At 44.0% G+C, this 27,905-nt stretch overlaps 1 protein-coding gene across 7 annotated transcripts in view; it reads right to left on the reverse strand.

Annotated features, from left to right (window-relative positions):
• LOC125765140 (uncharacterized) overlaps nt 1–27,905 on the reverse strand; it is a 122,740-nt gene that overhangs the window by 37,002 nt on the left and 57,833 nt on the right. The window contains exons 1-3 of one of the 7 annotated variants that reach the window (XM_049430088.1): nt 20,211–20,404; nt 15,640–15,900; nt 15,392–15,505 (exon numbers count right to left, since the gene is read on the reverse strand). The exons of 2 other annotated variants lie outside the window; for them this stretch is intronic. In XM_049430088.1, coding sequence (XP_049286045.1) covers nt 15,392–15,395 — 4 coding nt within the window. In that variant the 5' untranslated portion in view covers nt 15,396–15,505; nt 15,640–15,900; nt 20,211–20,404. Of the gene's footprint in view, nt 1–15,391; nt 15,901–20,210; nt 20,405–27,905 lie in introns of those variants that run through there. 4 more of the 7 variants (XM_049430080.1, XM_049430071.1, XM_049430063.1 and 1 more) reach the window with 4 other exon arrangements.

Genomic DNA, 27,905 nt, shown 5'->3' on the forward strand with positions numbered 1-27,905 from the left:
ATTTCATGCCAAGCAACAGCAATCAGCGCCCCAGAAAGACGATAGGGATTTCGATTTCCTTGCTCGAAGGACACAAAACCTACCACCAAACGTCACCGTAACACGATTTCGCCCTTCTTCCCATGGTGGGCGCTCGATTATCTTGCATCTTTCCAGAAAATTCTGACCCTTACAAACCACCCCAAAAACCAAGGATCCCACCGGTAGGAACCAATTTCTTGTGCGGTTTGTTTCACTCTGTCTCGGTAGATGTTTTGCATCCGAACCTCTTTGTTTGAGGGAAAGCTTTTGCGAAGATTTGGAAATGCTGCCCCAACCAAATGTCAGACGCTTGGGTTCGGTTGTGGTAAACCGACCGCCGTGTGTATGCCGCCAACGGATGTCATCGGGGAAGAGTTTACCGTAATCTCGGTGGAACGCTCACGGTTGTGGTGGTCCACCGTGTTGGCAAAGGGCGGAATTGACCGACCGAAGTGCATCACCATCCATTAGACCCGGTAGACTTCCGATGGTGGATGGTAGATTCTGCTGACTTCATCACGCGGTACGCGGAATGCAGCACGCGGAATGTTTGGCGGTTCCCTGTACGCTCATCTTCATCTTGGGATCTATCAGAAACAATCGCTGACGGTGCTTTGCACGTTTGGTCCGTTTTCGCTATCCATTACCCTAATTGAATCTTACAGCATCTCTCTCTCTCTCTCCGCTAAAGGTTGAAGCCTAGCACGGGGAAGGGGGTACGAGGCATTTTGAGGCGAGAAATGGAATGAACCAGTGATTCAATGTTTCAATCTTTCGGGGGAAATGGTTCATCAAAACAACAAAAAAAAGGGACTCCAGCTAAACAAAACAATTGAAAACGATTCAATCAATAAGAAAGCGGGTGAAACGTTTTTGGGCAAAATGATGCTCCGTTTTGGGAGTATTTGTATGAAAAGGACATGAGGAGGTACTTATACTCCACATGACAGTTTAACACTAATTGACGTATTGCATCACAATAGTTTTAAATTTTTTACATTGTAGTTGAAATAAATTATGACCACTTATCAATGTGATCCACTCCCACTGTGCGCTTACTGTCAAAATAAAACAGACAGAGAGAGAGAGAGATACAAAAAAGCGCGCCATATAACCACGTCCTAAGGAAGATATTTCCAAGACCTGAAGGTTGAGAAGAATGCAGAAACAGTTGACCGTTTTGAATCAACAGTAGCGCTATCGTTACGATATCCCATAATGGAAGTGTCGTCCGTACTTGCTGGACTATGCGAGAACTTCTTATCGCCCAAAAACGAGCTGCGACAGTGAAACCGTTGGTTTGGGCCAAAAACCTAAAATATCTTCCGGCAAGACTCCGGCAAGAAGTTCCACCTTAACGGTGGAAGGTAAACAATATTAAGATGGTTGAACCGCGATAGTGAAATCGGTCATCACAACTCGAATGGTACGGGCTGAGAGTTTTGTTTGTTGGGACTGGTGTACGCAGTATACCCAGACTCCGGCATCAAGATTTGAGATGTTTGATTCGGCACATACGCACACCTAGCCTTGGTCGATGAAGAGTCAGCGGAGGTTCGTTTGCAATAGCCCCGCGCAAGTGGACATCCACATCCCCGGTAATGTGGTGGACACTATTGTTCGCAGTGTCCTCGTTTTTGTGGATGCTAGTTTTTCTTTCCTTCCTGGCCATTTTGCACGACACACCGGTCAAAGTGTGTCGACATTGATTAACGATGACAGCGATGATGACGTTGGTTGGTTGGGAGAGAGATGAAAAAACACACACAGCTCGTCAATACCTGAGGTGACAGGTATTGGTCGTAAGATAACCTGTCACGAAGGAGGGAAGGAAGGTCTTTTGTCCATTCGGACGACTCGAAAAGGTTGGAGAAATCTAAACTCAATTCCTTCCCTAATCTCTCTTTCCCTAACGCTCCACTCATTTGAGGTTCGCCTTCCCGAAAAATCAACAAAACTCTGGCCATTCAAGTGGTAGAAGGGAGAATGAAAATATGAATGGTGGCCTCCAAAAAGTAGAGGGAACCACAAAAGGACAAAAGAGCAGTCCGGACCCCGTATGTAGTGCGTACCCCGAGAAGGGGACAAACAAATAATACCGGCGCTGGCACCGGTCAGCATTCACCAGGCTTGGGTGAATGGTTGCGAGATCTAAAAGGTTCTCGAGGTGCGTGCAGCTTTTCCCTTGGGGAAGTCCCAACGAATTTCTGATGACAGCAAAATAAACCATCAATCTTTCACCGTACGAAATGTGGAGGGGAGCCGGGGAGTCTTGTTTGGAGGGAGTCGATCGTTTCCGTGCTGGGAAAATAAATAAATCAGCTCGTTCTGGCTTTTTCTGGTTTTGTGTGGAGAAAGCTCTGGATGCATTGCGCCATTTTAGACGACCAGTCGCTTTCCGGACAATGCCGGAAGCGGTTGTGCCTTGCTGTCTGGTGATTCTGGTGCTGCTGCTCTACGCTGCCGCTGATCAGCTGTGTGCCGAATCCGACCGTGATCTGGCGGGTGTTGATTTAATTTCCCGTACGCCTTCGAGTCTCGAAGCGCACACCATTATCCGGGAGCGTTTGATTGTGCTGGAGCAGCGGTTTGTGAGGATGGCGCAAGATCCCTGCACCGAGCATAGGCAGCTGATCGTGTTCTTGCAGTTGCGTACTACGTCGGATGTGGATGATGATATTCTCGCGCTAGTAATCGCGACTTTCACACGCCAAAGCCTAGCGCTACGGGTAGTGTACAGGGTGGAGTCGGTGGAAAAAGTTGAGGACATGGTCATCTCCATCAGAACAACGGCTGGTAACGATTCGAGTTGTATCATGTTGATTATGCTACTACCGGATCTAGCATGTACGGATATTCTATTTCCTTCCACCGTTCGTGCATTCCCGTTGGCATTGAAATTAATTCTACTTGCTAATGGATCACCCACCGGAGAGTGTCCAGCTGAGGATGACCTATACACCGCAAGCGCTCTACTCTCCGACCTCTGGCAGCGGGAACATATTGTCCGGATTGCTACCATTTGGTACCGTTGCTCCACTAACTTCAATGCAATGTTGGTTGGATTGTTTGATCTCTTCAAACCTTCGAACGATTCCTCCACCTGGGGCATCTTCTACACCGTGACCGATCTTAACCGTTCGCTACCGACCGATCTCGAGCGTTTCGGGCGCAACATGAATCTCCAAGGATTGCCCATCGATATTTACGGGTTTGAGGCAGCGATGGCATACCGGCGGCAAGATATCGACATGATGCCTCAAACCTTCCCCACTTTACGTCCCGGTACGCACAATGCTTCGGCCGGCCTTCTAGACACACTGTTCGGTGCGGACGTGGATGCGTTGCGTGAACTCGCCCTGCGTATGAACTTCACACCAAGGGTTTACCATACGCGGGCAAACTTCGGCTTCAAGATGGCGAACGGTACGTTTACCGGTGTGCTCGGACGGTTGCTGACGCGAGAGTCCTGGCTATCGATGAACGTGTACTTCCTGAAAGATTACGAGACGCGCGATTTACAGTTCAGTGCAGGTGTTTACCAGGACAGCTTGTGCGTTTTCGTCCGGGCGGCTGGTATGGTGAGTGATCGGGAGTGAGGAGGGGGAGGAGAAGTAGGGGAGTGGGGATCCATTTGTAAATCCTTCAATATCGGATCGATAGCAAAAACCGTAAGAAACTTATTCCTAACTAGCTTAACAGGCAAACCACTTTGGTTAAATGGTTAATTTTGCATGCACCTTCACTTGACAGAAGATTGCATACCCGCTAGGCGCATTACGTGCCGTACCGAATTTGCTGCTTCTTTCAATCTGTACCGTTTTGCCTGAGGCTAGGATCAACGGCTTTAAGCAAATCGTACACACACTCACACATATTGTTCTTGTCGTGTTTGTGTGTGTGTGAGAGAGAGAGAGAGAGAGAGAAAGAGCGAAATGTAGCCAGCACAGGGACGAATTGTTGACCGTTTCTTAAGCCCTTCGGTCGAACTTAACGTGGCTACGTTTGTTAGTAGCCGCCCCATATACACAAAAACCGGTCGCATGAGGGATGGAAAATGGAAAATAAACGGATTTCCATCGTACGTTCAGTTTTCATTTCCGTTCCATTTCCAGTGCGATTTTCAATACAGAACGCACTAGAAACCTGTATTCCCATCGTCACCGGATTTCAACATTTGCCGTACCGAGCACGGTGACCGCACGGACCGATTGTGATCGGGCTTTAATCCGTGCTCGTTTTCGTTGGCAGCTAGCTCGAACTAATATTGAACCGGTGAGGTAGAACGAGAGGCGAAACTAGTGCATGAAAAACGGGACGAAGCTGTACGAAACGTTTCGAACATTGAGCCATACCAGATTGCTGCGGTTTTTTGCGAGCAGGAATCAACTGTTCCGGCGAGGGCACCACTCATTGAATCATCGAGATTTGTGAATGTACTTACCCTTACCGGGGGGTGGTAAGGTAAGTGGTGTGTTCTTTTGCAAGCAACTGGGTTGACGGGACCAGAAGCGACTTTAAGCAACGAACCACCATCGCAAACAATCCCGGTACATCTCTAGACGACTTCTCACAACGACCCGGAAGCAAAACAAAACCGGCCCACCCCTTCAGAAGTGGTTGAAACATTGGGGGTAGAAAAGAGGAAAATAGGGATGGTGCGGACAGGACTTAAAGAAAGGAATTTAAAATTTTCCAACCAATCCACACAGACCATACGGTTCTCGTAGAAGAATGCACTATCTATGCCGATCGTACCGTTGACGACCGATTGCCTCACTTGTTGGAGTACACCGGCAAACAGGAGCGTAGGGCAAAAATGAAAAGAAAACACACCCAGCGGGTACGAACGGGGATTGATTTTAACCCCCTATTGCACCCAGTCTCCCTGTTTGCAAGGAGGCTCGGTTGGAAAACCAGGGAAATGAAGAAGCGGTACGGCGCCATCGGTACGCTGGAATAGAAATAGATCGATACATGTTCTGTGGAGTGTTGAGTAAAGTTAGGATACCCTTTTTCTGAAGCAGCTGTGGTAGAATCTGGAATAGCTAAATGAGCAAATGAATTGCCTGCTTACTACTAGCATTATCAAGATGCACGACAATAAATAGGACCAGGCTATTTATGTGAGGTTATGTTTTTTTTTCTTTATGATTATTATTCAATTGTAATGTAATTAACTTTTATCTAACCCCTGCCCGTTTCGCAGCTACCCAACTGGTTGCTCATTTTTCGCTGCTTCACACCGACCCTTTGGATCATCGTTTGGAGTACGGTCGTGCTGGTAAGCCTGTGCTACCTAGCCCTTTCACAGCTCATTGCCGTATGCCGACCGACCATCTCGCAGCACGTAAAGAAAGGGTCGGAACACACCTACCGACAAGGTAGTTCAGGCACGAATCAATCCACGAGGTGCGTATTAAACTCTACCCAAAGGTTTACTCTTTGCCAGATCGACCACAGCAGGACAGAACCGGACTGGTGGGACAGATCGTCGGTGCACTGCTGACCGCCCCGACGAACGGTTTCCAACGTACCACCGCCCATCAGAAGCTGTTCGTGGCGTTCGGTTTGATCTGGGGACTCACGATAACCGGCGCATTCCAGGTGAGTGAGCTGTAAGATGAGTGAGTTGTTGCTAAACGACTCCACCTCAGTGTCGAAATCGTGGTTGTGATGTAAAAAAAAGGGAATAGTTTTGATGGAGCAAAAGCTTAAAAAACAGCACTACTTTGTCGAGCAAATTGCATACCTTATAGGCGTTTTTAACGAATATCGCCTGAATGTATGCAATTGTTATGCAAATGAAGCTATTAGGCCTAGAAATACAATTGTTTCGCCAGTAGCCAGTTTTTAACAAATTTTATTAATGAAATAATTTTACTAAAGTTTAAGTTTACTCTTTCCTTTCAGGGATCTCTGGTTGATGTTTACACAACGCCTACGTCAATGAAAAATCTAGATACGCTCGCGGAACTGGATGCCAGCGGACTAACAATCACCGTTACCGCACCGGCGCTCATTGTGGATGTGTTTGGCACGGAACGACCGGGCAGTACGATCGGTAATCTCAAGCAACGGCTCGTTATCGAACACACCCCGGTCCGGTCGTCATCGCACGCTGTGCTGGCAGGTTTGACAGCTGGTCTCATACGAAACCAGGACTTTGTGCGTCTCTCCACCAAACACCTGGGCGCGGACGGTATCGCACGGTTGCATCGTTTGCGCGAATGTCCCCGCAGCTATACGCTTGCCTACCTCTATCCACGCGGTTCACCACTGTACCGTGCGGCAAATGACCATATACTACACTTTCTACAGCACGGTCTGTACGCGAAATGGCAACGGGATGCGGCCCATCTGCTTGCCATGAACCGCGCACTGAAGGTACACGCACGCTACATCCGTAGCGGTCGTCCAGAGCAGGGCGAGCAGGTGACGCTCCGGTTAGATCACTTGCTGCTACCGTTTATGCTGCTCGGTGCCGGACTTTGCCTCGGCATGGTTTGCTTTCTCTGGGAACGTTACTGTCGCGCTAGGCGTTACACGTACACCCGCGGGTGCTTAACAAGCGACCGCTAAAAAACCGTTCCCACCGTGACGTGTATAATGATATCCGGCCGGATCTTGTGGACTTGTTGAAGAGTTGTTACTACGCAGTAACCAGATTTAATGAAACACCATTCCGAGTGTGACGTAAGGGGTAGAAACCGATCTGATGACGCCATTATATTCACCTCCCGCCCCCCCCCCCCTCCAGGGGGGTCGGCCGGATGATTTACTTCAGACGCCATTTATTCATTAATGGGAAAATTTACGAACAGACAGATTTTGCTATTTTTATCTTTTTGTGTGGTTTTAAATAAATAAAAAAAAATGAGTACAATAGATTAACTCACTGAGGAGATAACTCAGGACCTTTTTTTCTTTTTCTTTGGTGTCGCAATTCGGAACAACTTAATTTGAGACCCCATATGGTCCTATTTCGCCGTATTGCAGACGTTAACGGTCGCTTACGTCTCACAATTGGGAGAAATGTTTCATTAAGGATTCATGTGAACCCGACACCAGACGTCGGTTAATGGCCGTTGTTGAACCAGCAGGACACATTCACCAAGAATGGTGTTGTCTCTTCGTTGTTTTTTTTCCTCCAATTCCCCCTCCGCCCCCTCTCCTACCTCCCAACGATCACAACTAGCTCGATGAGATTTTCATGTTTTCTCCCTCCATGAACACCCGGTAATGACCGGTGGCCTCGAGCGAAAGGAAACTGCTTTTTCTTCCCTTCGCGTACGTGTGCCTGAAACCCGGGGTCCGAGATTTGTTACCCGAGTCGGGGGGGAAAAGGAACGTAATTATGCGGTAGTCAAAATTTATGAACCATGCTCCATCCGTCCGTGCCACCACCATCGATACCGATGCGCACAGTATGCAGGGAACGGTTTTTGATTGACATTCGGTCACCGGGTATTGTTGAGTAACGGCGAGCTGTCACACGAATCGCGTTGTTTCCCGGCCAGTGGCTGTGGCCCCTCGGACCGTCGGGTACGGATCGGCTGATGAATAAGTAAAGAAATTCCCCATCCCAGGCCGGCCCAGGTTACTGATGACACCCAGTAAATGGAAGCTAGCGTTTGGTTTGCGCTACTGATGGAATTAATTATCACCGCGTCTTTGGTCCTTTCTTCCCTCATTCTCTCTCTCTCTCTTTCCAGAGCTGAGACCCGTTTTGCCGGTAAAGTTCAAAGGCACACCGACGGTGCCGACCTTCTTTGCTGCGTTAACGGGCGAAGTAACTCATCTGTAACGTACGTACACACCACCGCAAAACCGGGCACAAACCGGGGTTACCGTGCGGTTGCAGCACGAACGTCGTTTGTTGATGGCTTTTCGGCTCGGATACTCGATATCGACACCATCGAGGCGTTTACGCGAAATTGCGATTAATTATACTTCAAACCCCTTTTTGTTGCCTATTTCAACTGGTCCGCCTCGGAAAACCAACGCAACACGCATTTCATCAATCGGGCATCGGGATAGGCGCAATACGCCTGAAAGGTAGGCAACGCGCATTGCAATTCGATCCGTAACAAGCGGTGTGCAAACTAATTTCGCACACACCCCCGGCACAAAACATTCGTCAGTCCCGAATGCTACGGCTGAAGCAGTAAAGCACGTGCGAAGTTGGTGTTTGTGTGTGGGAGGGGGGTGAAAATGTTCTCACACCCCTTACGACACGCTTGAGGAATAAATGGGGGTAGGTTTCACGTTTACTGTGCCATGTGAACGAGTATTAAGAAAAGCTTTAATCCTCGTGCTTTTAGAGCGACATTTTGCTCATCCTCCCTCCCCTCATCCCTCCCACCCCCTCTTCACCTCTCCCCTCACCCTCCCCTACCCTTTTAGGAACCTTCTCCTGAAAAGGTAAATGTCAAAATTGAAGTAAATATTTGCTCCATCGACTCCTAACCGTCTTCAGGCGCGTTCTATATTTCTACGCGAAGTTATTATTCTGGAGCTCTATTTACCTTTCCCGACTGGATCACGCGTAGTGCAAATATCGCTTTCGATTAAATGAACCATATTTGGTGTGGAAAAATTTGCACTCCAACACACACGCATACACGTACGTTTCAATGTTGCTAAAGGAACCTTTTTCGGATAGCTGCACGAACGCTCGCTGAAGTTTGCTAATTGGTGAACCTTTAAAGAACCTCTCCCGTGTTGCGAACCAAACGACAAACGGACCCAGCTGTCCAATACGGGTGGTGTTCACACACACCGTGCAAAAATGGGGTTTGAACTTTAATTAAATTTGTTAATGAATGTAGCCGTTTAATGATTGAGCGAAGTTTTTGCCCCAAAAACCTCTCCGGCGCCTTTGATTGGTTTTTACCGAAAGGATTTTTCGGTTTCGGAGCCTGGGGTTCGTGTCTTTCGTGGTAATTTTCCATACGTCTAAGTGTGTGCTTATGCTTGCCTGGTAGCATAATGTTTACTTCCCACCAAAGGTACACTATTTATCATCCAGATTACCGGCCAAAGCGGTGTACATACAGAATAAAGGGTGCAAAAACCCTTGGCAGCAATGCTTCGCGTGCTATGCCGTTGAAGAGCACATATTGAGGGCAATGGCGCGTAGCCATCTATAATGCTTTCGTCACACACTTCCTGCTTTTAATAATATAATGCTTAATTCTAAGCCAGTGTTTGAAGGTCTAGAATAATTGCAGGATATTTTTTTAATTTATCACGATGAGTCATACAGAATGTCAAACAAAGGCAGTGTTTTCTAGTTGCTTTGGAAAAAAGAAAATGTATGTAAATTTTATACAGTGCGTAACATAATTATACAATCATTGGCAATTTTTTTTATTAAAGACAGAGTTCAAGAGATAGAAAAAAGGGATTGTTCTAGACAGCTATAAAGTTTCACTACAGTTAATTTTCAGTACATTTCAATAGATGGATTGAATTATCTATGCTGGATGTTATATTTACATAAAAATATTTCCTAAATTCTAAGAAATGTTTTAAACGAATAATAGCCACAAATAGTGTTTCTATTGTGCGATTTTTTATAATATTTTATTCTTTTCTCTATTTAAAGCATTATTTGAGCTAAACGAAACCTTTTTCAACGAATTGGCATTAAAAAAATCAATTTATTTTTTTTTGCAAAATTTCTCAAAAAAATGGCAAGGGGTACCCCTTATGAAATTTTCGAGTTGAAAATTTTTTAAAATTTTTTTTCTGATTTTTTATTCTTTTTTTACTTTAAAGCACTATTTAAGTGAAAAGAAACTTATTGCAACAAATTCCCATCAAAATATATCACATTTAAAATTTTTGCTACATTGCTCAAAAATGAGGAAAATTTAACATTTTCTCAAACAGGGTAAGGAACTTGGTTCCCTGAATAACTTCTGGCACAGACATCTGACGGTATGGCCGTCCAAGAAGAAAATGTAGCCATTGATGCCATCTATCGACCACAGGTTAAAGATTGGCGATTCGTTGGATACCGACCGAGTTATAGGCAAAATTTGGTGCAAAAATGAGGAAAATTTTCATTTTTTTTCAATTTTTTGATTTTTTTTATTATTTTTCACTCTTTTTTTTATTTCAAGCATTATTTGAGTGAAAAGAAACTCATTGCAACCCATTGGCATTAAAATAAAACAAATTTATTTTTTTTGCAAAATTTCTCAAAAAAATGGCAAGGGGTACCCCTTATGAAATTTTCGAGTTGAAAATTTTTTAAATTTTTTTTTCTGATTTTTTATTCTTTTTTTAATTTAAAGCACTATTTAAGTGAAAAGAAACTTATTGCAACAAATTCCCATTAAAATATATCAATTTTTAAAACATTTATAGGAAGGTTTATACCAGGTTTATTTTATTACTCCGAAATGAGTCGTTAAACGACTCCTAATATCTCTGAGCTGACTCACTAAAAAGAGTTGTTTTTCTCATCTCTAGTATGTATATGGCAATTTGTCCAATAAAATAACATCACTCGTATAGTTTTGTTACGCACTGTATTTGTAACAGTCATTCGGGAAAGTGGACGAAACGCACCCAACACACGTCACTGGTTGGATAAGTATAGCTTTCGTTCGCCGTTCGTAAGAATATCTCTTTGGCACGTGATTTTTCACTCAGTAATATCCATCCCGGTGAGAAATGCAAGCTTTACGCTCCTTCCCACACCATCCATCTAGAGCAGTTTGAGGCCAAAGGCAGATAGCGTGTCACTGACCCACCCACACGCAACCAGATTGGTAATGTGATTGGTGTGTTACCTAAGTAATGAGCACGGTACTAACTCCCTGTAAAAGGGAAGGAAAGAAACAACACCCACACAAAACACGTGTAGTGTTAATCGATAAAATTAATAACCTTGTACGACTTATGCCACACTGCTACCGTTCCACTGTGGCGGTTTCAAACTGCTCCGAAAACTATTCATCGTCGTGGGCGCTAACTTTTCCCCCCTCCATCCCAAAAATTTCCAACACGAATGAAGTGATTTTCCTATCGTTACCCACCCGATGTGTTGTGACTTCCTGTTCCCATAAATCGAACGCTTCCCGGTACGTTGCGGCATACTTGCATACTTGGTTCCGGCATTTTCTATCGTCCGTACCGAATCTTTCCCATCCGGCTGGTGTGCGGTGAAGCGCCAACCCGTGAGATCCGTTCAACCATACGGACAACAACACTACCACTAATCATGCATTTGCTTCTTCTGTTTTTTTTTAATAAATAGTTTAACGAAATCGAAACGATGAAGCTTAGCTTTGACGTGCCGTTGGAAATGATGTTTAATTTTCCTGCTTTCCACAACCGACACCGATTACATCACGGCACGTTTGGAATGCGGAGTTTTTTTTTACTGGGAAGGGTTAGAAAAATATTGTCTTTCACGCACAGAAAGCAAAATAGAAAGAAAGAGAAAGAAAAAAAAACACCATTTTCCACGGCACGCATGTTGCTTAGCAGTCACATCCATCACTTAAGACGACGAACGGAATTGGGGAGTTTTTTTTTTGTTTTGTTTTGTAATTAGTTTTGCCTCCCCAGTAGGGGAAAAGGCAGAATTGTGAAACGAGGGTAAAACAATATTTCTAACATCCGGTTGAGAAAAATAGCTGTCAAACGTTGCTGTTTTCTTTTTGTTTTGTTTTTTCTTGTTGGAGTTCTAGTATTAGTGTGATGAGAATTAGTGTTGGGTGAATCTGATTCAGATTCATCAATCTGAATGAATGACTCTGAATCTCTATTTTATAAATCGTCGTCTCATCTGTATAAAAATGACGATTGTTCTGAGACCAAACAAGAAAAAAATAGGTGATAATTCCTTCATGAATCTATTAGGATTCATAACTCTTTGAGTATGCATGAATCTTTTGGGAGTCGACTTAGGTTCATCTCATCTTTATAAAAATGACGATTGTTCTGAACCTAAACACGAAAAAATTGAGTAATAATTCCTCAGACAATCATGAATCTATTAGGATTCATAACTCTTAGAGTGAGTATGAATCTTTTGGGAGTCGACTTAGGTTTATCTCATCTGTATAAAAATGACGATTGTTCTGAACCTAAACACGAACAAAATGGGTGATAATTCCTTAGGCAATCATGAATCTATTAGGATTCATAACTCTATGATTATGTGATAATTCCTTCATGAATCTATTAGGATTCATAACTCTTTGAATATTCATGAATATTTTGGTAGTCGACTAAGGTTTATCTCATCTGTATAAAAATGACGATTGTTCTGAAACCAAACACGACCAAATGGGTGATAATTCCTTCATGAATCTATTAGGATTCATAACTCTTTGAGTATGCATGAATCATGTGGGAGTCATCATGTCAAATCATGACTCAGATTTGAGTAACTCTTCACAGAAGATTCAAATTATTTTTTTTATACTATTAATGAAGCACAAAACACTAATGAGAATAATAAATAGAAATATTTCTAATGTAATATCACAACGAGTTGTAAAGAAATTTGCTCGAAAATTGTTGTCGCGTCCGACCGTCAATCCGTGCTTCTGTCAAACAATTTAGTGCAGTTGAAAAAAAAATTCAAAAAAAAACCCGTTTCATCAACAATGTATCATCATCGAAAGCGGTTTTAGGGGTGGCGATAGAGCTGTACGGCTTACATCGAACCGCATCGCCCACCAAACAAAACACCCAAGCTGCGCACGTGCTCATCCACATAGGTGGCAACCGTTCAATCAATTCTCGAACATACGATAAAATAGATCGATTGCGAAGCCACATCAGTGTGTGGTGGGTTTTGCTGCTAGAAAAGAGGGAGAGAGGGAAGGAGGAGAGAGAGTGGTAGTTGCTCATTTGAAATTCTAAACGGCCCATGCCACTATAAAGTGTCGCAGTAAGCTCTCACCTAACCCCGGGCCCACGGTGCGGTGCGCTAGCAAGTCTTGAACAAAATCGTAATCGAATGAGATGAACAAAGAGCCGAACTTGACATTGGGTTTTGAACCGGGCGGCCAACCAGACCGAATGGTCCTGTTTTCGCTAAAACCCCGACTCCCGGGAATTTGGTCCGGGGAGTTCCCTGAGCTGATGCAAATATCTCAAGCGACATACGTGTGTGTGTGTGTGTTTGCTTATTGACATGTGTGTGTGTGTCTATGTGCATCGGACAAATAATGCTACAGTCCAAAAGCCCACTCCCTTCCCGTGCGTGGAGTAACCTCCAATTGATTGAAATTTATTTCGAAAAACAGACCAACATCTCCAACAAAACCCCCGAGATGTCTGACGTCCGGGAGTGAATCGTTTCGAAATCCTGATGCACCCGGTCATTAGGAACCGTCTCATGCATCGGACAGGCGCTTGCCGGTGCTGTCGAGGTTTCTTAATTGAGTGAAACCAACCACACAAAACCACAACCCTTCGAGAATGTAAAACCGAAGAATGAAGATACCGAAGAAGACCGGGACCGGGTTTGGTGGCCGGCTTAAGAAATTGCAAAACCCCATCCATCGGGCCATCGGTGTGTGCTCGGGGGCTTTGTTGGAAAGGTTATCAATATGCGTGCCTATCACTTCCCTAAACTAAAGGGCTGGGGTACTGTTGATTAGAGATTTCCACCCCCAAAACGTACTCTCGTACGCAAGCATCAGTGTGCTGTGCCGTAGACTAAATGGAAGAAAGAATGAAAACCTTCGATGCAATGGCAAAACCCCCGGTACGGATGGTAATGATGCTGTTGATGATTTTCGAACGTGTTTCGTTTGCATCCGGAAAGTGACCAGGAAGGGGTTTTTCACCGTAACAAGCTTCCATACGGGTGGATGGATGGATTCAATCAACCGTTCCATTGACTCGTATGTACGCACATAGTGACATTGTTACGGTATCGCTTCTCCGTGCTCGGGAACAGTACACGCAGCTGGTCAGCAGCTACGGATAGGGTGTGGTCATTTTGTATTAAAATTCAAATTCAAGCATACAAACATGGAGTGCCGAAAAAAAAGTCTATTGATTGAGTTGAGTGTTTTTTTTTCCTTTCTTTTTTCCAATTTTCGTGGTATACACTAGATGGGCTTATTAGTGCAGAACTTAAGGTATCAAAAAAGTTATCAAAGTGATCCCGGATCATTACGGATCACATCGCCATAAAAAAGTGATCCCGGATCTTTACGGATCACAGAGCCATACAAAGGTGATTCAGGATCATTACGAATCACATCGCCATACAAAGGAGATTCATGATCATAACGAATCACATATAATCACATATAAAAGTGATCCCGGATCATAACGGATCCCATCGCCATACAAAAGTGATCCCGGATCATTAGGGATCACATCGCCATACGTAGGTGATCCCGGATCATTACGAATCACTTCGTCATACAAAAGTGATCCCGGATCATTAGGCAAGATTCAAAAGTGATCCCGGATCATAACGAATCACTTCGTCATACAAAAGTGATCCCGGATCATTACGAAACACTTCGCCATACGAAAGTGATCCCGGATCATTACGAATCATTTCGTCATACAAAAGTGATCTCGGATCATTACGAATCACTTCGTCATACAAAAGTGATCCCGGATCATTATGGATCACTTCGCCATACGAAGGTGATCCCGGATCATTAGGCAAGATTCAAAAGTGATCCCGGATCATTACGAATCACATCGCCATACAAAAGTGATCCCGGATCATATGATTCTTAATTATTGGACCTGATCAGATGTTTCTAGATTGAGATGTTTAGTAATACTTCTTTAAGGCGCTTATAGGACGGTTAGTGAATGAAAAAAAGTACCAAAGTTTTGCAAAAGCAAATTTCAAATCAATTTTCTACAGAGCTTTTGTTTTACACATCGTGCTACTACATTTTTTGTAGTATAAAATCTGATCAGGAAAATTATTTACTAAAAAATTAAAAACGCGTCCTGTGTCGTAGCCCCATCGATAAAAAATGAACACTCGCGATTCCGACGAAATGAATTGAAACCATTCATCCATTAAAACGGATATACAACTTTTGCCTGTAAAGAATATGTCGCCCATTAATGCACAAATGTTACACACTGTTTCAAGCGACTATTAGTGTATCATTTGAAATATGTTTTCCTTCCTTCTCACCCCTTCGATGGAGCGAGATTTTTGAAGCTCGTTTTTTGTTTGTTATTTATTGCCATCGAGCGGAAAACTATTGGAAAAACTGACAACTTCCTAGCATTCGAATGCTGAATCACGTACCGTGTTTTCCAATTTTCAATCTCCTGCCTGACAAATCTCACCCACCACCGTGTTCCCCCTTTTCTACTCTCTCTCTCTCTTTGTGCAAACATTATTTACCCATGATTGGCGATGACTTTGCTTTTGCGATCAGCTTGGTTGATGGAGGGTGCCTTCAACTAGTGCCTATAACCTGGAACCGTTGATTGCAGTTGTAGCTTTGATTTTTCGGAACTAACACAGAACCGGATAGAGAGTTGGAAAAAAAAGAGAAGGTTACACTGTTGGTTCTTTTTTGTTTTTCATTGCACCTTTGCCGAATTCAGCGGAGTGTGTCGAAGCGTTTAGCTCATCGTTGATCGTGTTACCTTGTACGCTTGGTAACCATGTAAGCGGCATTATTTCTTTTTATTCTAGTCACTTTTTCACGTTTTTCAACCCAAAAAAAACACTTTCAATATGCACTTCAGCTAAAAAACGGTTCTACCCTCCGGTCGCTTTACGTTCAGATTCAGTACGAAAGTGCTTGCGCTAAGCGCATGGAATTTTTGGATGACTTTCTGCACCGAACACGAACTACATTTGCGGTGCGTTATCTTGATGGATGAGACAGCGAGGCACCGGTATTTCTTGGAGCGAAAAAAAAATCAAACACGCACCGAAAACATCACCCCAAAAGATAACAAAAATCAGTCTTAGAAGATAACGTTTTTTTTTGGGGGGGTGAAACATATTAAAATGTGTCATTCGTATTTTATTATGGTTCCCCATTCATCACCGGGGAATTACCTTTTTTGTTGAGATGCATTTGTTTTTAGATGTCAAATTTAAAGTTCATTACATCCTAATTAGCTAGGTGGACACTGTTTGCTGACAGTTTATTTAACAAAAAAAAATACCTAAATTAAGAGACGCACTCGCCCAAACAGACTCGACTTACACTAATTGATACGAGAAACAACAAATTATTCACCGGTGTTTTCCACCCCACCGCCCTCCTCAATCTCTGGTAATCGGTGTATTTTTGGAGTAAATCTTCCTGTCACGGATCGGCTCTATAAAACAACAAACCTCCGATGGCGGAGGATGACTTTCCTCGAAAGTCATTACGGTGACACAACCTGAAGGAGTCTCATTAAATCTTTCTCCACACCGCGGTGTAGGGGGTGTAGTAGAGCTGTGCAAACAATTAACGAACTTTGCCCCCGTGGATACATTTTTGGGGCGAATATTGGTACCGCGCGCGCGAACTGTCACCGCGCTGTTGACGTGGTAACAAGTGATGGGTGGATTTTAAGGACGATAAATTGCTGCCAGGTTTTGTGGAAATTCTGTTTTTCTTTTTTGGTTTATTTCTGTGGAACATTCAAGGATACGTTGGCAACCTGACGAGTGAGGTGACATAAAAAGAAGTAACTGATTTTTTAAGCTTGTTTGTAAGGACGGTTGCAAGAACGCTTTTAGTGGTTAAGTTACACACCAGAATTCACGTTGAAGTTAGTGATGGGTAAATTCGACAAAAAACGGAATCGCTTCCGAATGATTCCATAAATTTTGGAAGTGGCTCCGGAAGGTAGGCGCAATACTCTGAATTCGGAAGCCGTCCGGAACCGCCCGGAGCCGTCCGGAGCCGCTAGTTGGCAGCCGGAGCCGTCCGGAGCCGTCGGAGCGTTCGGAGCTGTCCGGAGCCGTCGGAACCGTCGGAGCCGTCGGAGCGTTCGGAGCTGTCCGGAGCCGAAAGTCGGCAGCCGGAGCCGTCGAAGGTGTCGGAGGTGTCGGAGCCGTCTGGAGCCGTCCGGAGCCGTCGGAGCCGTCGGAGCCGTCGGAGTCGTCGGAGCCGTCGGAGTCGTCGGAGCCGCTAGTTGACAACGATATAGCTCCGGACGGGTCCAGCGGCTGTGGACGGCTCCGGACGGCTCCGACGGCTCCGGACGGCTCCGACACCTCCGACAGCTCCGACACCTCCGACGGCTCCGACACTTCCGACGGCCAACTAGGCGGCTCCGGACGGCTCCAGACGGCTCCGGACAGCTCTGAACGGCTCCGGACAGCTCCGGACGGTTCCAACGGCTCCGGCTGCCGACTAGCGGCTCCAGACGGTTCCGGAAGGTTCAGACGGCTCCGGACGGCTCCATGCGGAATCGTGGTTTTAACCTAGCCGCAATCTAATCCGGAATTGCTATGCTCGGAAGCGGTTCGGAGCCGTGGGTGCGATTCCGAGAACCCATCACTAGTTGAAGTTCTGAAGAGTTGTGAAGGTAAAACTCTCGCGTTTTATGTTCCTTTTTTCGGAAGGATAAGATAGGAGCCATAACCTCCGGTGACTCGCCCTAGACACCTTCGCCCAAAAAAAAGGTGTTCCAAACGACACACGCGGAAGCCTCACTTTAGCTGGCCACATTACTTCGACCGACCGGGTGTGTTTTAATGCGCACGAAAGCTGTTTGTTTCGTGCGGCAGAGCGCACTTATGCAAGTGAGACAAATTTTCTGTCCCGGCGCTTGTTTTTTTTTTGGACGCGCTGATCCGAACAGCCGAAGTCATGTTTCTGTGCCACTGTGAAACGTGAACAGCGACGACCAGGATCTGACCTAAATTCCTTCTTCCGACCACACGAGTTGCGTTCCCCCCTCGGCGGGTTTTACGACTAGAGCTAGCGAGAAATATTCACCCCGAAAAAACAAAAAGTTCGACCACAAAATTTGGGTCGGAAAGCCACCATTTGCCGAGTGGAAAATCGAAGTCGGCGTGTCGTAAGCGGTACCCTTGTGTGTGTGGCACAACCATGTCTGCAAAATGGGAAAATCGTTACGAATAAATGTCCTTGTGGTGTGGTCTACGAGCGCTAGCAAGGAACGTTCTAGAGCTGATGCGTGTGCACTAACCGACCTCTTACCTCACTTTCCAAAATGGCGTGCAGTTCGAACGAATTCGACCGAAACCAGGTACGTTGAGTTCCCATCCCCATAACCATACCAATCGAACACATAAATAGATCGATTTGGAAAGCACTCGTTGTCGTCGAAGTCGTCGCACCAAAAAAAAAACAAAGATAGGTCCGTGTTCACCCGCAACCTGATGCCGGGTTTTCCACTAAATGGGTTTGAACTTGACAGTTGCAACGACAACGCAAAAAACAAAAAAACGGCAGCGACAGGTCTGTTGCGCTTCGGTTTTCCCGCTCGGCTTGTGTTTTGGTCTAACGATCAATTTTACCACGTTTTTTTGTGGACATGATGACAGAGGAAAACGAGAAAAGGAGGAGAGGAGGGAAGGGGGGGGGGGGGGGGTGGAAGGGTGAAAAAAAACATTGCGAATTGGTTCCGTTGTTTTGCGAACGGCGTTACACGACTAAGATGTGAGGAGGCACATGATTCATAAAACCGGTATTTTCGGTCTCCTTCACACAGAAGGTCTGCTTAGGTGCTCAGGGTGCACGTACACGAAAGGTGTCCAATTAGATTTTTTTTTTGTATTGAAAATATTGTTTTTTTTTTAAATTTTTTAAATACTTTTTAATATAATGCTCTATACGCAGACTTTACAGATGCTTTTAATGATATATGTGACTAATTCGTGCAAATGAATCATGGAAGAGGTTCATGGAATATCCGTCAGTAGAATCTATGACACCTTTCACTATTTTTTCTGTATGACTTTTGACGTTTGACAACTAACAAGCTGCATTCAGATTATATTTTATTATTATTGTAAAAAGCATTTTATAGCAGGTCTGACCTCGCTACAGTCATATCGTCAGATATGTAACAATATGAAAATGTTAACAAACTTTTTAATATAAATTTTGATTTAAATGTTTTTATGAAAATTTTTATAAAAATGTAGCAAAACTATGTAAAAAAAAACAATATTTTTAACATAAAAGAAGATCACACGCTTCAAGCGGATCCTGTTTTATGACATGATTGCAGCATGATTGTTTGACAAATACCGTCTAAAGCAGTAGTGTCAAACTCATTTTGGTTTGCGGGTCGGTTTGCAAACAAAAATTATCTTGCGGGCTAAGGCAAGTCGGAAGGAAATAAAATTCAACATTTGTTTGGACTTTAAGAAAATTCAAGAGTGTGTTATTTAAGTGTAAAAGAGTACGTAAACAACATGTACAAATTATTTTTCAATTTTTCAAGCTAAACCCCACCCAACGCAGATAATAATGGATCTAAAGATTTAAGCTTTCTACCTGAAAATCTCACAGGCCCGAATGGCATTATTTGACTTAAACCTTTCTATTCGATTTTTTAAAAAGTATTAGCAATATTGAATGCTTATTCTATGTTTTGTGTAATGATTTAAATCTTACACTGGAACAAGCTGTAAAAAGCCTCTTATCAGACATAAGTCTGATGCATAAAATATGGAAAATAATAATCAAGTAATAATGCTTCTGGTCTTAAATTTCATAAACATATGAACATATGAACATAAACATATGTTCATAAACGCTATGAAGACGCTTTTAAGTACAGGGCAGTCAGCAATTCGAAAACTTTTTTGTGCCTAGCGGGCTTACAACCGTTTAGTGTAGATTGCTGCCGTCCATCGGTACCTTTAGCACCATGTGGCGCAAGTAAACGAAGCAAGCGCTAAGAACGCACGGCATATTTGTATACCTCGACACGCAAGCGCTCTTTCGTCGCATTTTTATCACGGGTGATGACAAAATTCAAGGAAAATTCACTGACTCAAGCTATCGTTCGCTAAACAATCTTCACGTACTACGCACACATTGAACTTCATCTCTCTCGTGGCCTTCAAAAAAAAAGAGGAAATAATGTCACCTCAATCGATAAAATCACGTTGATCACACGGGGGTGGGTTGCACTTGGTGGGGTCGAAAGCAAACCCGCCCCCCCTTTCGCCGCCCCTAAAGTCACTTTATGTGCGAATGATGATGGTCGCGAACCCAAATGGCCTTTACCTAGAACAGGCAGCATAACTGGAAATGATCTCGCACACGAATACACAGACGCACAATGCACACGCGGGAGCACAAGAATGCGTTTTCCCCCCTCCCAGGGCTCGAGCGCACGTGCGTGCGATGAATGTTAGGCTAACAGGCTCGACGCGAATAACCCGTCCCGAACCGTTCGGCACCGTGCCGGGAAGCGAACTGACTGCGGTTGCAGCTTGTTTCCGTTCGCGCAGTACCGGTTGCAAAAGCCGAGGCGCACGCGCGGAACCATGCACCGCTAGATTGCGCCCGCAACAAAAAAAAGAGGTTGTTGCATCACGGTCGCTGCGCTTCCGAATGCGCTTCTTCAGCAGTTCGGCCCGGTGAAGGTGATGACGGGAGACGCGGGAGAGAAAATAACAGTTACAGGGCTTGAAGGAAAATAGAAAGAGGGGCGTATGCGATGCAGAAAGAAAGAGAGAGTGTGTTTAATGTAGGCAACATAGTTTATGCTGCCACGATTCTGTGGTGGCTGGGATCGATTGAAGTAGCAAGTGCACCACATAAAAAGACTTGCATTCGTTTGCAAGAAAACAAAACGGGAGGGCGCCCGTAGCCCACACCGTTCCCTTCCATTGTTTTTGTTTTATGAACGATCTGGCCCCCCTGGAAAGACGCATCGGAAATCAAACGCTTGGGAAGCATTTTTGCTCGAGGCGCCAATACATACATTCACTCTCCTCATTAAGCACACCTACCGCGTTGGAGGGTATCGTTTCCGCTTTTCCCACCATTCCGTTTGCAAAACTTTAATTAGTTGCATAATCTGCCCGAACGGCTTTTGTTTGCTTTTGGAATGAGAGAATTAATTGCGGTGCATATTACGTGTATGTTCTGTTTATTATTGAACATTAAGAAACTCGCTTATCGAGTTTTACCGTAGAAATTCTATAGACCGCCCAGGAGCGAGAGGCTTTCATCTTGCGATAACTCTTGGTTGTTGTTTGCCATAATGTTATCGGTGGAGTGTGGAGTACCTAAAAATACATGCCCTAAAAAGACTTCAAAGACTTGGCAGTTCTTGGTGCCATTCTAATGATATTGGTGATATACCATTCCCGTATCAACAGCATGGTAATCTTCCCATATCTCTTCTACGAGTTGGAGAAATTAATCAATAACTCTCAAGAATCTTAAGTTAGGCTCATTCCAGATGCTTAAATCCTGGAGACCTCAGAGACCGAGAATAGACTAAAGAAGATATTTCAGAAATACAATTTCTCAGTCACTAGTTAGACATCTTCAGATATCAGGGACGACCCTGTGGTGTATGTGATAAACGGCGGCAGTCCACACGGTAGGACCTGGGATCAAATCTCATCCACATCGTCTCCCCTATGCAAGGACTGACTTTCAGGTTACGTGGTAAAATAATTCTAGTCAGCAAGAAACGGCCGGCGTGACCTGCAAGGTCGTTTAAGCCAGGAAGAACCTCAGATGTCGTTACGCCAAGAAGAAGTATCTTATTGAGTATAGTACACTCCAAGATATTGGACTTGGAAACAAGTGCAAACGTGCCTAAGAGTATAACGATGAAACGGCGTTGTTTTCAATGTTTGGGACTTCAAGTTTTGGGACTTTAAGAAATAGAAATGAAATTCTGATCATGCCATCACTAAGTGTAGCAAGAGGAACTCTCGTTTGTAATTACAAAGATTCCCAACTTTACTCTAAAATAAACCAAGAAATTCCTTGAAATGCCTATGTAAAATGCCTCAGTATGCGCAGTTCTAGCTTTTGATTACTTCGATTACATTCATCGTCTAATCAACCTCAACATGATGAGCTTGTTACCTATCTTGTCTACATGTTAAAAAATATTCCATCAATTTTACCATTCTCCGTAAGTGCGAGGAAAAATACAATCTCCAACAAAAATTCCCTCCCAAAACTTCCCAACCGTTCATCTTGGATGGGATGATGAGATCATCAATTACATAACATCACTACGTCAAGGGACGATGAACCATTATGAGTACGTTACCGGCACACAGAGCCCAAAACTTCAATCGTAGCTCAATATCTGACAGAACTCTGACCCACTTGGACGAAACACTTCAAACGTCCCGTTACCTTTGCAGCCGGTTACGGTGTATCGCTGTCCTGATCACAACTTGACCGGCCGGACTACCGAACGGGGAGCGGCCAAACAATATCCCTTCATTTTGTCGATTAAATTTTCCGTCACGTATCGGAGCAGTGGAGCTTGTGCTCCGAGTCCTAGTACCCAACGTGGTATTAACAAAACTTTTCGCTCGGAACTTTACTGTCTACGATCAACCGAAACCGAGAAACAGAACCTTCCAACAACAGACGGCTAGTTATGCTGCACACCCACACACACACACAGATACATACATACACAGAAAGGCTAGTTATCCCGGACAAAGTTTACGCCCAGCACTGACCGGATACACCCGACGCTATCTTATGTCACGGCCCGGTGTCCGGTCACTGGCTGCGGCAGGCAAATGTTTCAAATACTTGACACGGTAAACTTCATTTCATTGCCCGGTTGCGGTTTGCTCGCTGCGCTGTAGAATGTTGACGAGATGCGGCGTTTCCCTTTCTTTATCTTGGTTTTTTTTTGGAATACTCCATACGAGACTCCATTATTATCATTTTTTATTAGGCTCGTTTGGTCGCTTGTACGTGTGTAGTTTGGAAGCATACTACCACATATGCATACGGTACGAGGCATAGCACGGTACAAACGAACGAGATCTTCATCAATGACTAGAGCGAGACTAGTTTTGGGTAGTGTCCACGCCGGTCCCCAAAAGCAACCCAAGCAACTATCTCGTCCCATTTTCTGGGATGGTTCCGATTGTGATAGACGACGTTATGGTGTTGTTTTTTTGTTTTCGCCGTCCGGAACTAGCGACGACCGGATGCCTGAACGAAAAGTTTTGTCCAAAAGTTTCGCACACTGGGCACACATTGGCAAATACTGAATGACGCGCCGAGCCGAGATTGGATGCTAAATAATGGAAAGCGAGTAGAAAACCGGGGAGTTGGAGAAATAAGTTAGTTCCTAGATTTTTGTTTTGTTTGTCGCATTTTATTCTTAGTTTTTTTTTTCTCAGTGCACATCATCTACACAATACTGAGGGGCTAGCTAACGGTTGGCAAACTTGAACCGGCCACCTGCTCAGAATGCGTCTCATCTGTCTGGTACCGTCTCGTCTTTGTTTGGTACCATTTCGAACCTCACCGTTACACACAAACACGCCGGACTGGATGAAGATTTGAAAGGCTCGAAGAATAGCTCCATCACTTCTGTCCACGTCACACGGTAGAGCACAGGAAGCAGTGGAAAAAGTTTTCTCCCCAAAACGCACCAAGCGCACCTTCGGCTGCGGTCGTTTTACTCATTCAAACGTGACTTACTGACTATATCTACCATCGTCTCGGGGAAGTTCTGGCAAAAAGTCTAGGACGCACAAAGTCTACGCGTTCGTTCGCCAGTATTCTCGGTGGGATAGAAACGGGTAAAACGGAACAGCGGATATACGGAATCCTTCCCGAAACAAACGCTAGCGAGATGTGAGATAACGTGTCAGCCGGCCGGGCTAGAATGGAGCTAGTTTTTGCACCTAATTATTTCATAGTTTCCTACAATTTAGCTCACAGAGTGAGCCGTCAACACCCCTTTAGTTTACCACACAGCAAATCGGGACCTTTTTTTTCTCTTTATTATGACCGATTTTCTAACACAAAAACTCTCACTATCCAAATTTAGCACCTTTTTTTGTCGGTGCGTTCTCGACATCCACATGCACAAAGATTATTTGCGATCAAATTTCATCTTACGCTACGCATTCTGGGTATAGTTGAGTTTCTCTTTTGTTGCTGCTCTTCGCACACAGCGATGTTAATTAAAAACCATTGGCACCTCCAGCCTTCTTCTGATACAGTTGTTAATGCGATAACGATATCAACCGTGTGTGTGTGTGTGTGGTTAGCACGTAGCATGCGCAACCCATCCGACAGTAACAAGGTGTATAAATAAGCTGCTAATAAACTTTATAACAAGGTTACTCTTGTGAGGTAGATTGCATAACTGTAGGCATACAGGTAAGGGAATTGCATACTTTCGCTTGTACCATTAAAACCCCCCTTCCGGTAAACCGGTTAGGCAATCCGCATTACACCAATAGCTTTATTGAAGGTTATTATTGGAAAACGGGCTGTACGTCGCTTGGGTGCTTTTCACACACCGATCACTTGAAGTATAAAGTGGTAGCATTTTTCCTAAAATTTTCCCTCCCTAAACCACCACCCTTGCCTCCGCATAGAGGCTTTCGCAAACTTTCTTCTGGCAGGTGATGCCGGTACTCTCCGTTTCCGGCTTCGAGTGAACCGGTTTTGAGCTAAGTAAACCCGAACCAACCGGGCATGAGCGAAAAATTCACATCTTCACCCAGCACGGAGGTACAAAGTTGATTCTAAATTTTCCCTAAAAACTAAAGGCTTAACTCATCCACCCAACATACATGGCATTAGATGATTGTACAGGTGCAGGTCCCCTTTTTTTCGGGTGTGTATGGTTCTAATGTGAAGGTTTCCTATCCCATCACCGTACCTGCCAACATAAGCTTTTCATCGTTTACACACACGACACACTCGGTTACAAACCCATGTCGGAACCGTACTCATTCGCCTTCACATTTTGATCCTTGCTTGGTTGGGTTTTTTGGTGAAATAATAAAAAAAAATCCGAATGTGAATAATCTATAGCCACAAACCGGCTAACACTGCTTCAGTCTGGTTTGTAACCACCCACAAGTGATGAACTTCCTCCGGATGCTCGATACGAAAGGAGCAATCAGCTTTCCCTTGCGTGTACGTGTATGTTATATTCATATTTTCTTATCAAGCGTGCAGTGGAAGGAATAATGCATCCATAGTAACTCTGTTATGTTAATGGGAAATTCGTAAAAGATTAAAAATAATAATACGAACAAATAATAAGCGGTAAAGACTAAAATAACGAAACAAAATGGCGATGACAGAGGTGAAAAAAGGAAGTAAAAATATTCAAAATGAACAAACAAAAAACAACAAAACGATTTTACTCCATCAGCTTTACCCATCAACGCGTACATCTTTTTCACAAACGTACAACTTTTCCTTTTTTTTCCAACCCCATCTCCCATTTCCACAACCCTCGATTTTACACACATTCTTACAAAACGCTGACAGCTGGTGGTAGCATCTGTGCATGTGTGTATTGCGTGTGTTTTTGTGTGTAAGTGATTATGGTAATTATCATCCGTTTTTCCTCTTTTCCATTCCCTCCCCTCCCCTCCCCTGCATGATGTGACTCACAGCATGATTTGGGGGGAAAAAAATAAAACAAAATAAAATAAAATAAAATGAAAAACTGCCAACAAAAAAATTAAAAACCAAACTCTATTGTATTATACACCTTTAGCGCCGGAAAAGCGATGGGATGTGTTTTTTTTATGATTTTCTTTTTTTTTTTTGCTCTCACATTGATGTCTTATTTTCTTACTCAGCTCTCGGTTCGGTTCGTTTACCATTCAGGTAATTCGGTGCGAAAGGTAGAAGGAAGAATAGTAGTACTTGTCCTCAATTTTCCCCCCGATGAAATAAACATCACCGATTAAAAGGGATCCCGTTGTAGGGGTTTTGTTTTCCTTCCTCGGCGTGCCGTTAACTTTTCGTCAAGGTTTCCAGCTACCATGCAAATGGTACCATGCTTCAAATTTAAGCGAACGTTTCAAGCGGATCGCCACAATGATTGCGACGATGATGGATAATGATAATCGACGCCGACGCTACTACCAAAAACACAGCCCAACCGTCAACAATGTCACCCGGAAATCGCATAAGGGGCGGGCGGGCCCGAAAAACCGATCGACCAACATTTTATCCAACAAGCACTTCATGGAAAACCATAAAGGTCATCCCAGCTATTACCAGAGTTGGCGTCATTTCATCCTCCCCAACTTGGCCTATTCATCCCGCTTCCTTCCTATACTAACAACGTACTAGTGTGGCTTTTGTCGTGCGAAAGTACAAATCTTACGATGAGCAAAAGCGTGCTCGCGTCTATCCAACAGCGAGGATCTCACCTTCATCAAAATGTAATTTGTTCTTCATGCCCCAAACCTTCAATTATACCTCCATCAGTGGACAATCGGTGGCGGCAGACGAAAGGTGTTCCTTCGGGCCATTCACAAAATCTGCTGTCCCGCAATCCTGGCCCGGACTATTAAGATTTCACTCGTTATGTGCCAGCGGACGGGTACAAGACACGAAACGTCCGTACGACCGCTTCCCGGACGTTTTGCTCCGGACGTACCCGGGGCCGATGCGATGGGAATTTTGCTTCCCACCATTTGTGGTAGCAAACGCAACAAACGATCACGACGATGGGCTCGTATTTGAATTGAACTACTCCTGAAGGATAATCTGTCGCTTCCGGAGGTGACACGACAAATTTCGAACCCGACACAGGTCACGCTTTGCCTTTGTACTTTATGCCATCGGCACAGTGGTGGTGATTCATGTAATTTAATTTTTAAAAGATGAAAATAATTTTTACATCAGTTTCAAATATATTATTTTTATACATTTCGTTTGTTCCAAACATTAAAAAAATAATAAAATATATTAAAATTAAAAAAAAAATATTTTCCTATATTTTGTCCTTAACATCACCCACCGTGCGTTACCATTACGCCTTGGAGGCAAAACCTGGGATGAAAATGAACTCAAATCAAACACTGAAAACGAGAAGCATGATAACAGCAACACACACACACACACACACACAAAAACGTAAGAAATAAGTATGATCTTTCCCAAAGCGTGGACGACAAGCCAAGTGAAAAATAAATTCGTTTTCTTCAAATTTCTTCTCCCACCCTTTAAATTCAAAATAGTCTCGTCCCGGGGCAAGGTAGGATCCGTTTTGTGAAGCTACAGCAAGCGAACCATGGGATGGTCTAACCGCGATTTACCTTGCAAGGACACTTTACATTGGGTTGTCGTTAAAAATTGGATTGGTTTTTGTAGAGAAAAAAAACACTTTTTGTCTTTATGTGTAATGGAAGAGAGTAGAGAGTAAAAAAAGAAAGATTTAATAAATTAAAACAATATTGAATTTGAGTTTTTTATGAAGCGTTACGGCACTATTTAGTAGGCGAGAAGGTTTAATGAAAAGCTTTTGTTATTCGCATTGCATACCTTGCGGGGGCAAAGTAAGGTTCCCCTTTTTATTGACGCTTTACGCATGAAGCTGTCAAAAATATTTCGTGATAAAAATATAACAATAATATCGATGATATTCGATACATCATCATCGTCAAGTACGCTAACGCTGGTAAATCTTGTCCTCGCGACTATTTCTATAAACACTTTCTTTCTACACCTAACACTAAAGCTAACGGCACAGTGGCACAATTCGTAGCTCGCGGGCCCAAAAGCAACAGCTTCCTCATCCGAGCGGGTGGAAGGACACGTGCTTTTGTTGATAGCGCAACCCTTCGCGGGCGCACAGCACCGAGATGTACCGATGTAAGAATATTTATCTTTGTCGTGCAGCGAGCAGCTCTACGATCGCACGCGCATGCTGCGTAAAATTACATAACGGATGGCCTCCTGCCATCAAACAACCGGTTCTCGGTAAAA

Source organism: Anopheles funestus, chromosome X (genome assembly GCF_943734845.2).
Source record: "Anopheles funestus chromosome X, idAnoFuneDA-416_04, whole genome shotgun sequence".
Lineage (NCBI taxonomy): Eukaryota > Metazoa > Arthropoda > Insecta > Diptera > Culicidae > Anopheles > Anopheles funestus.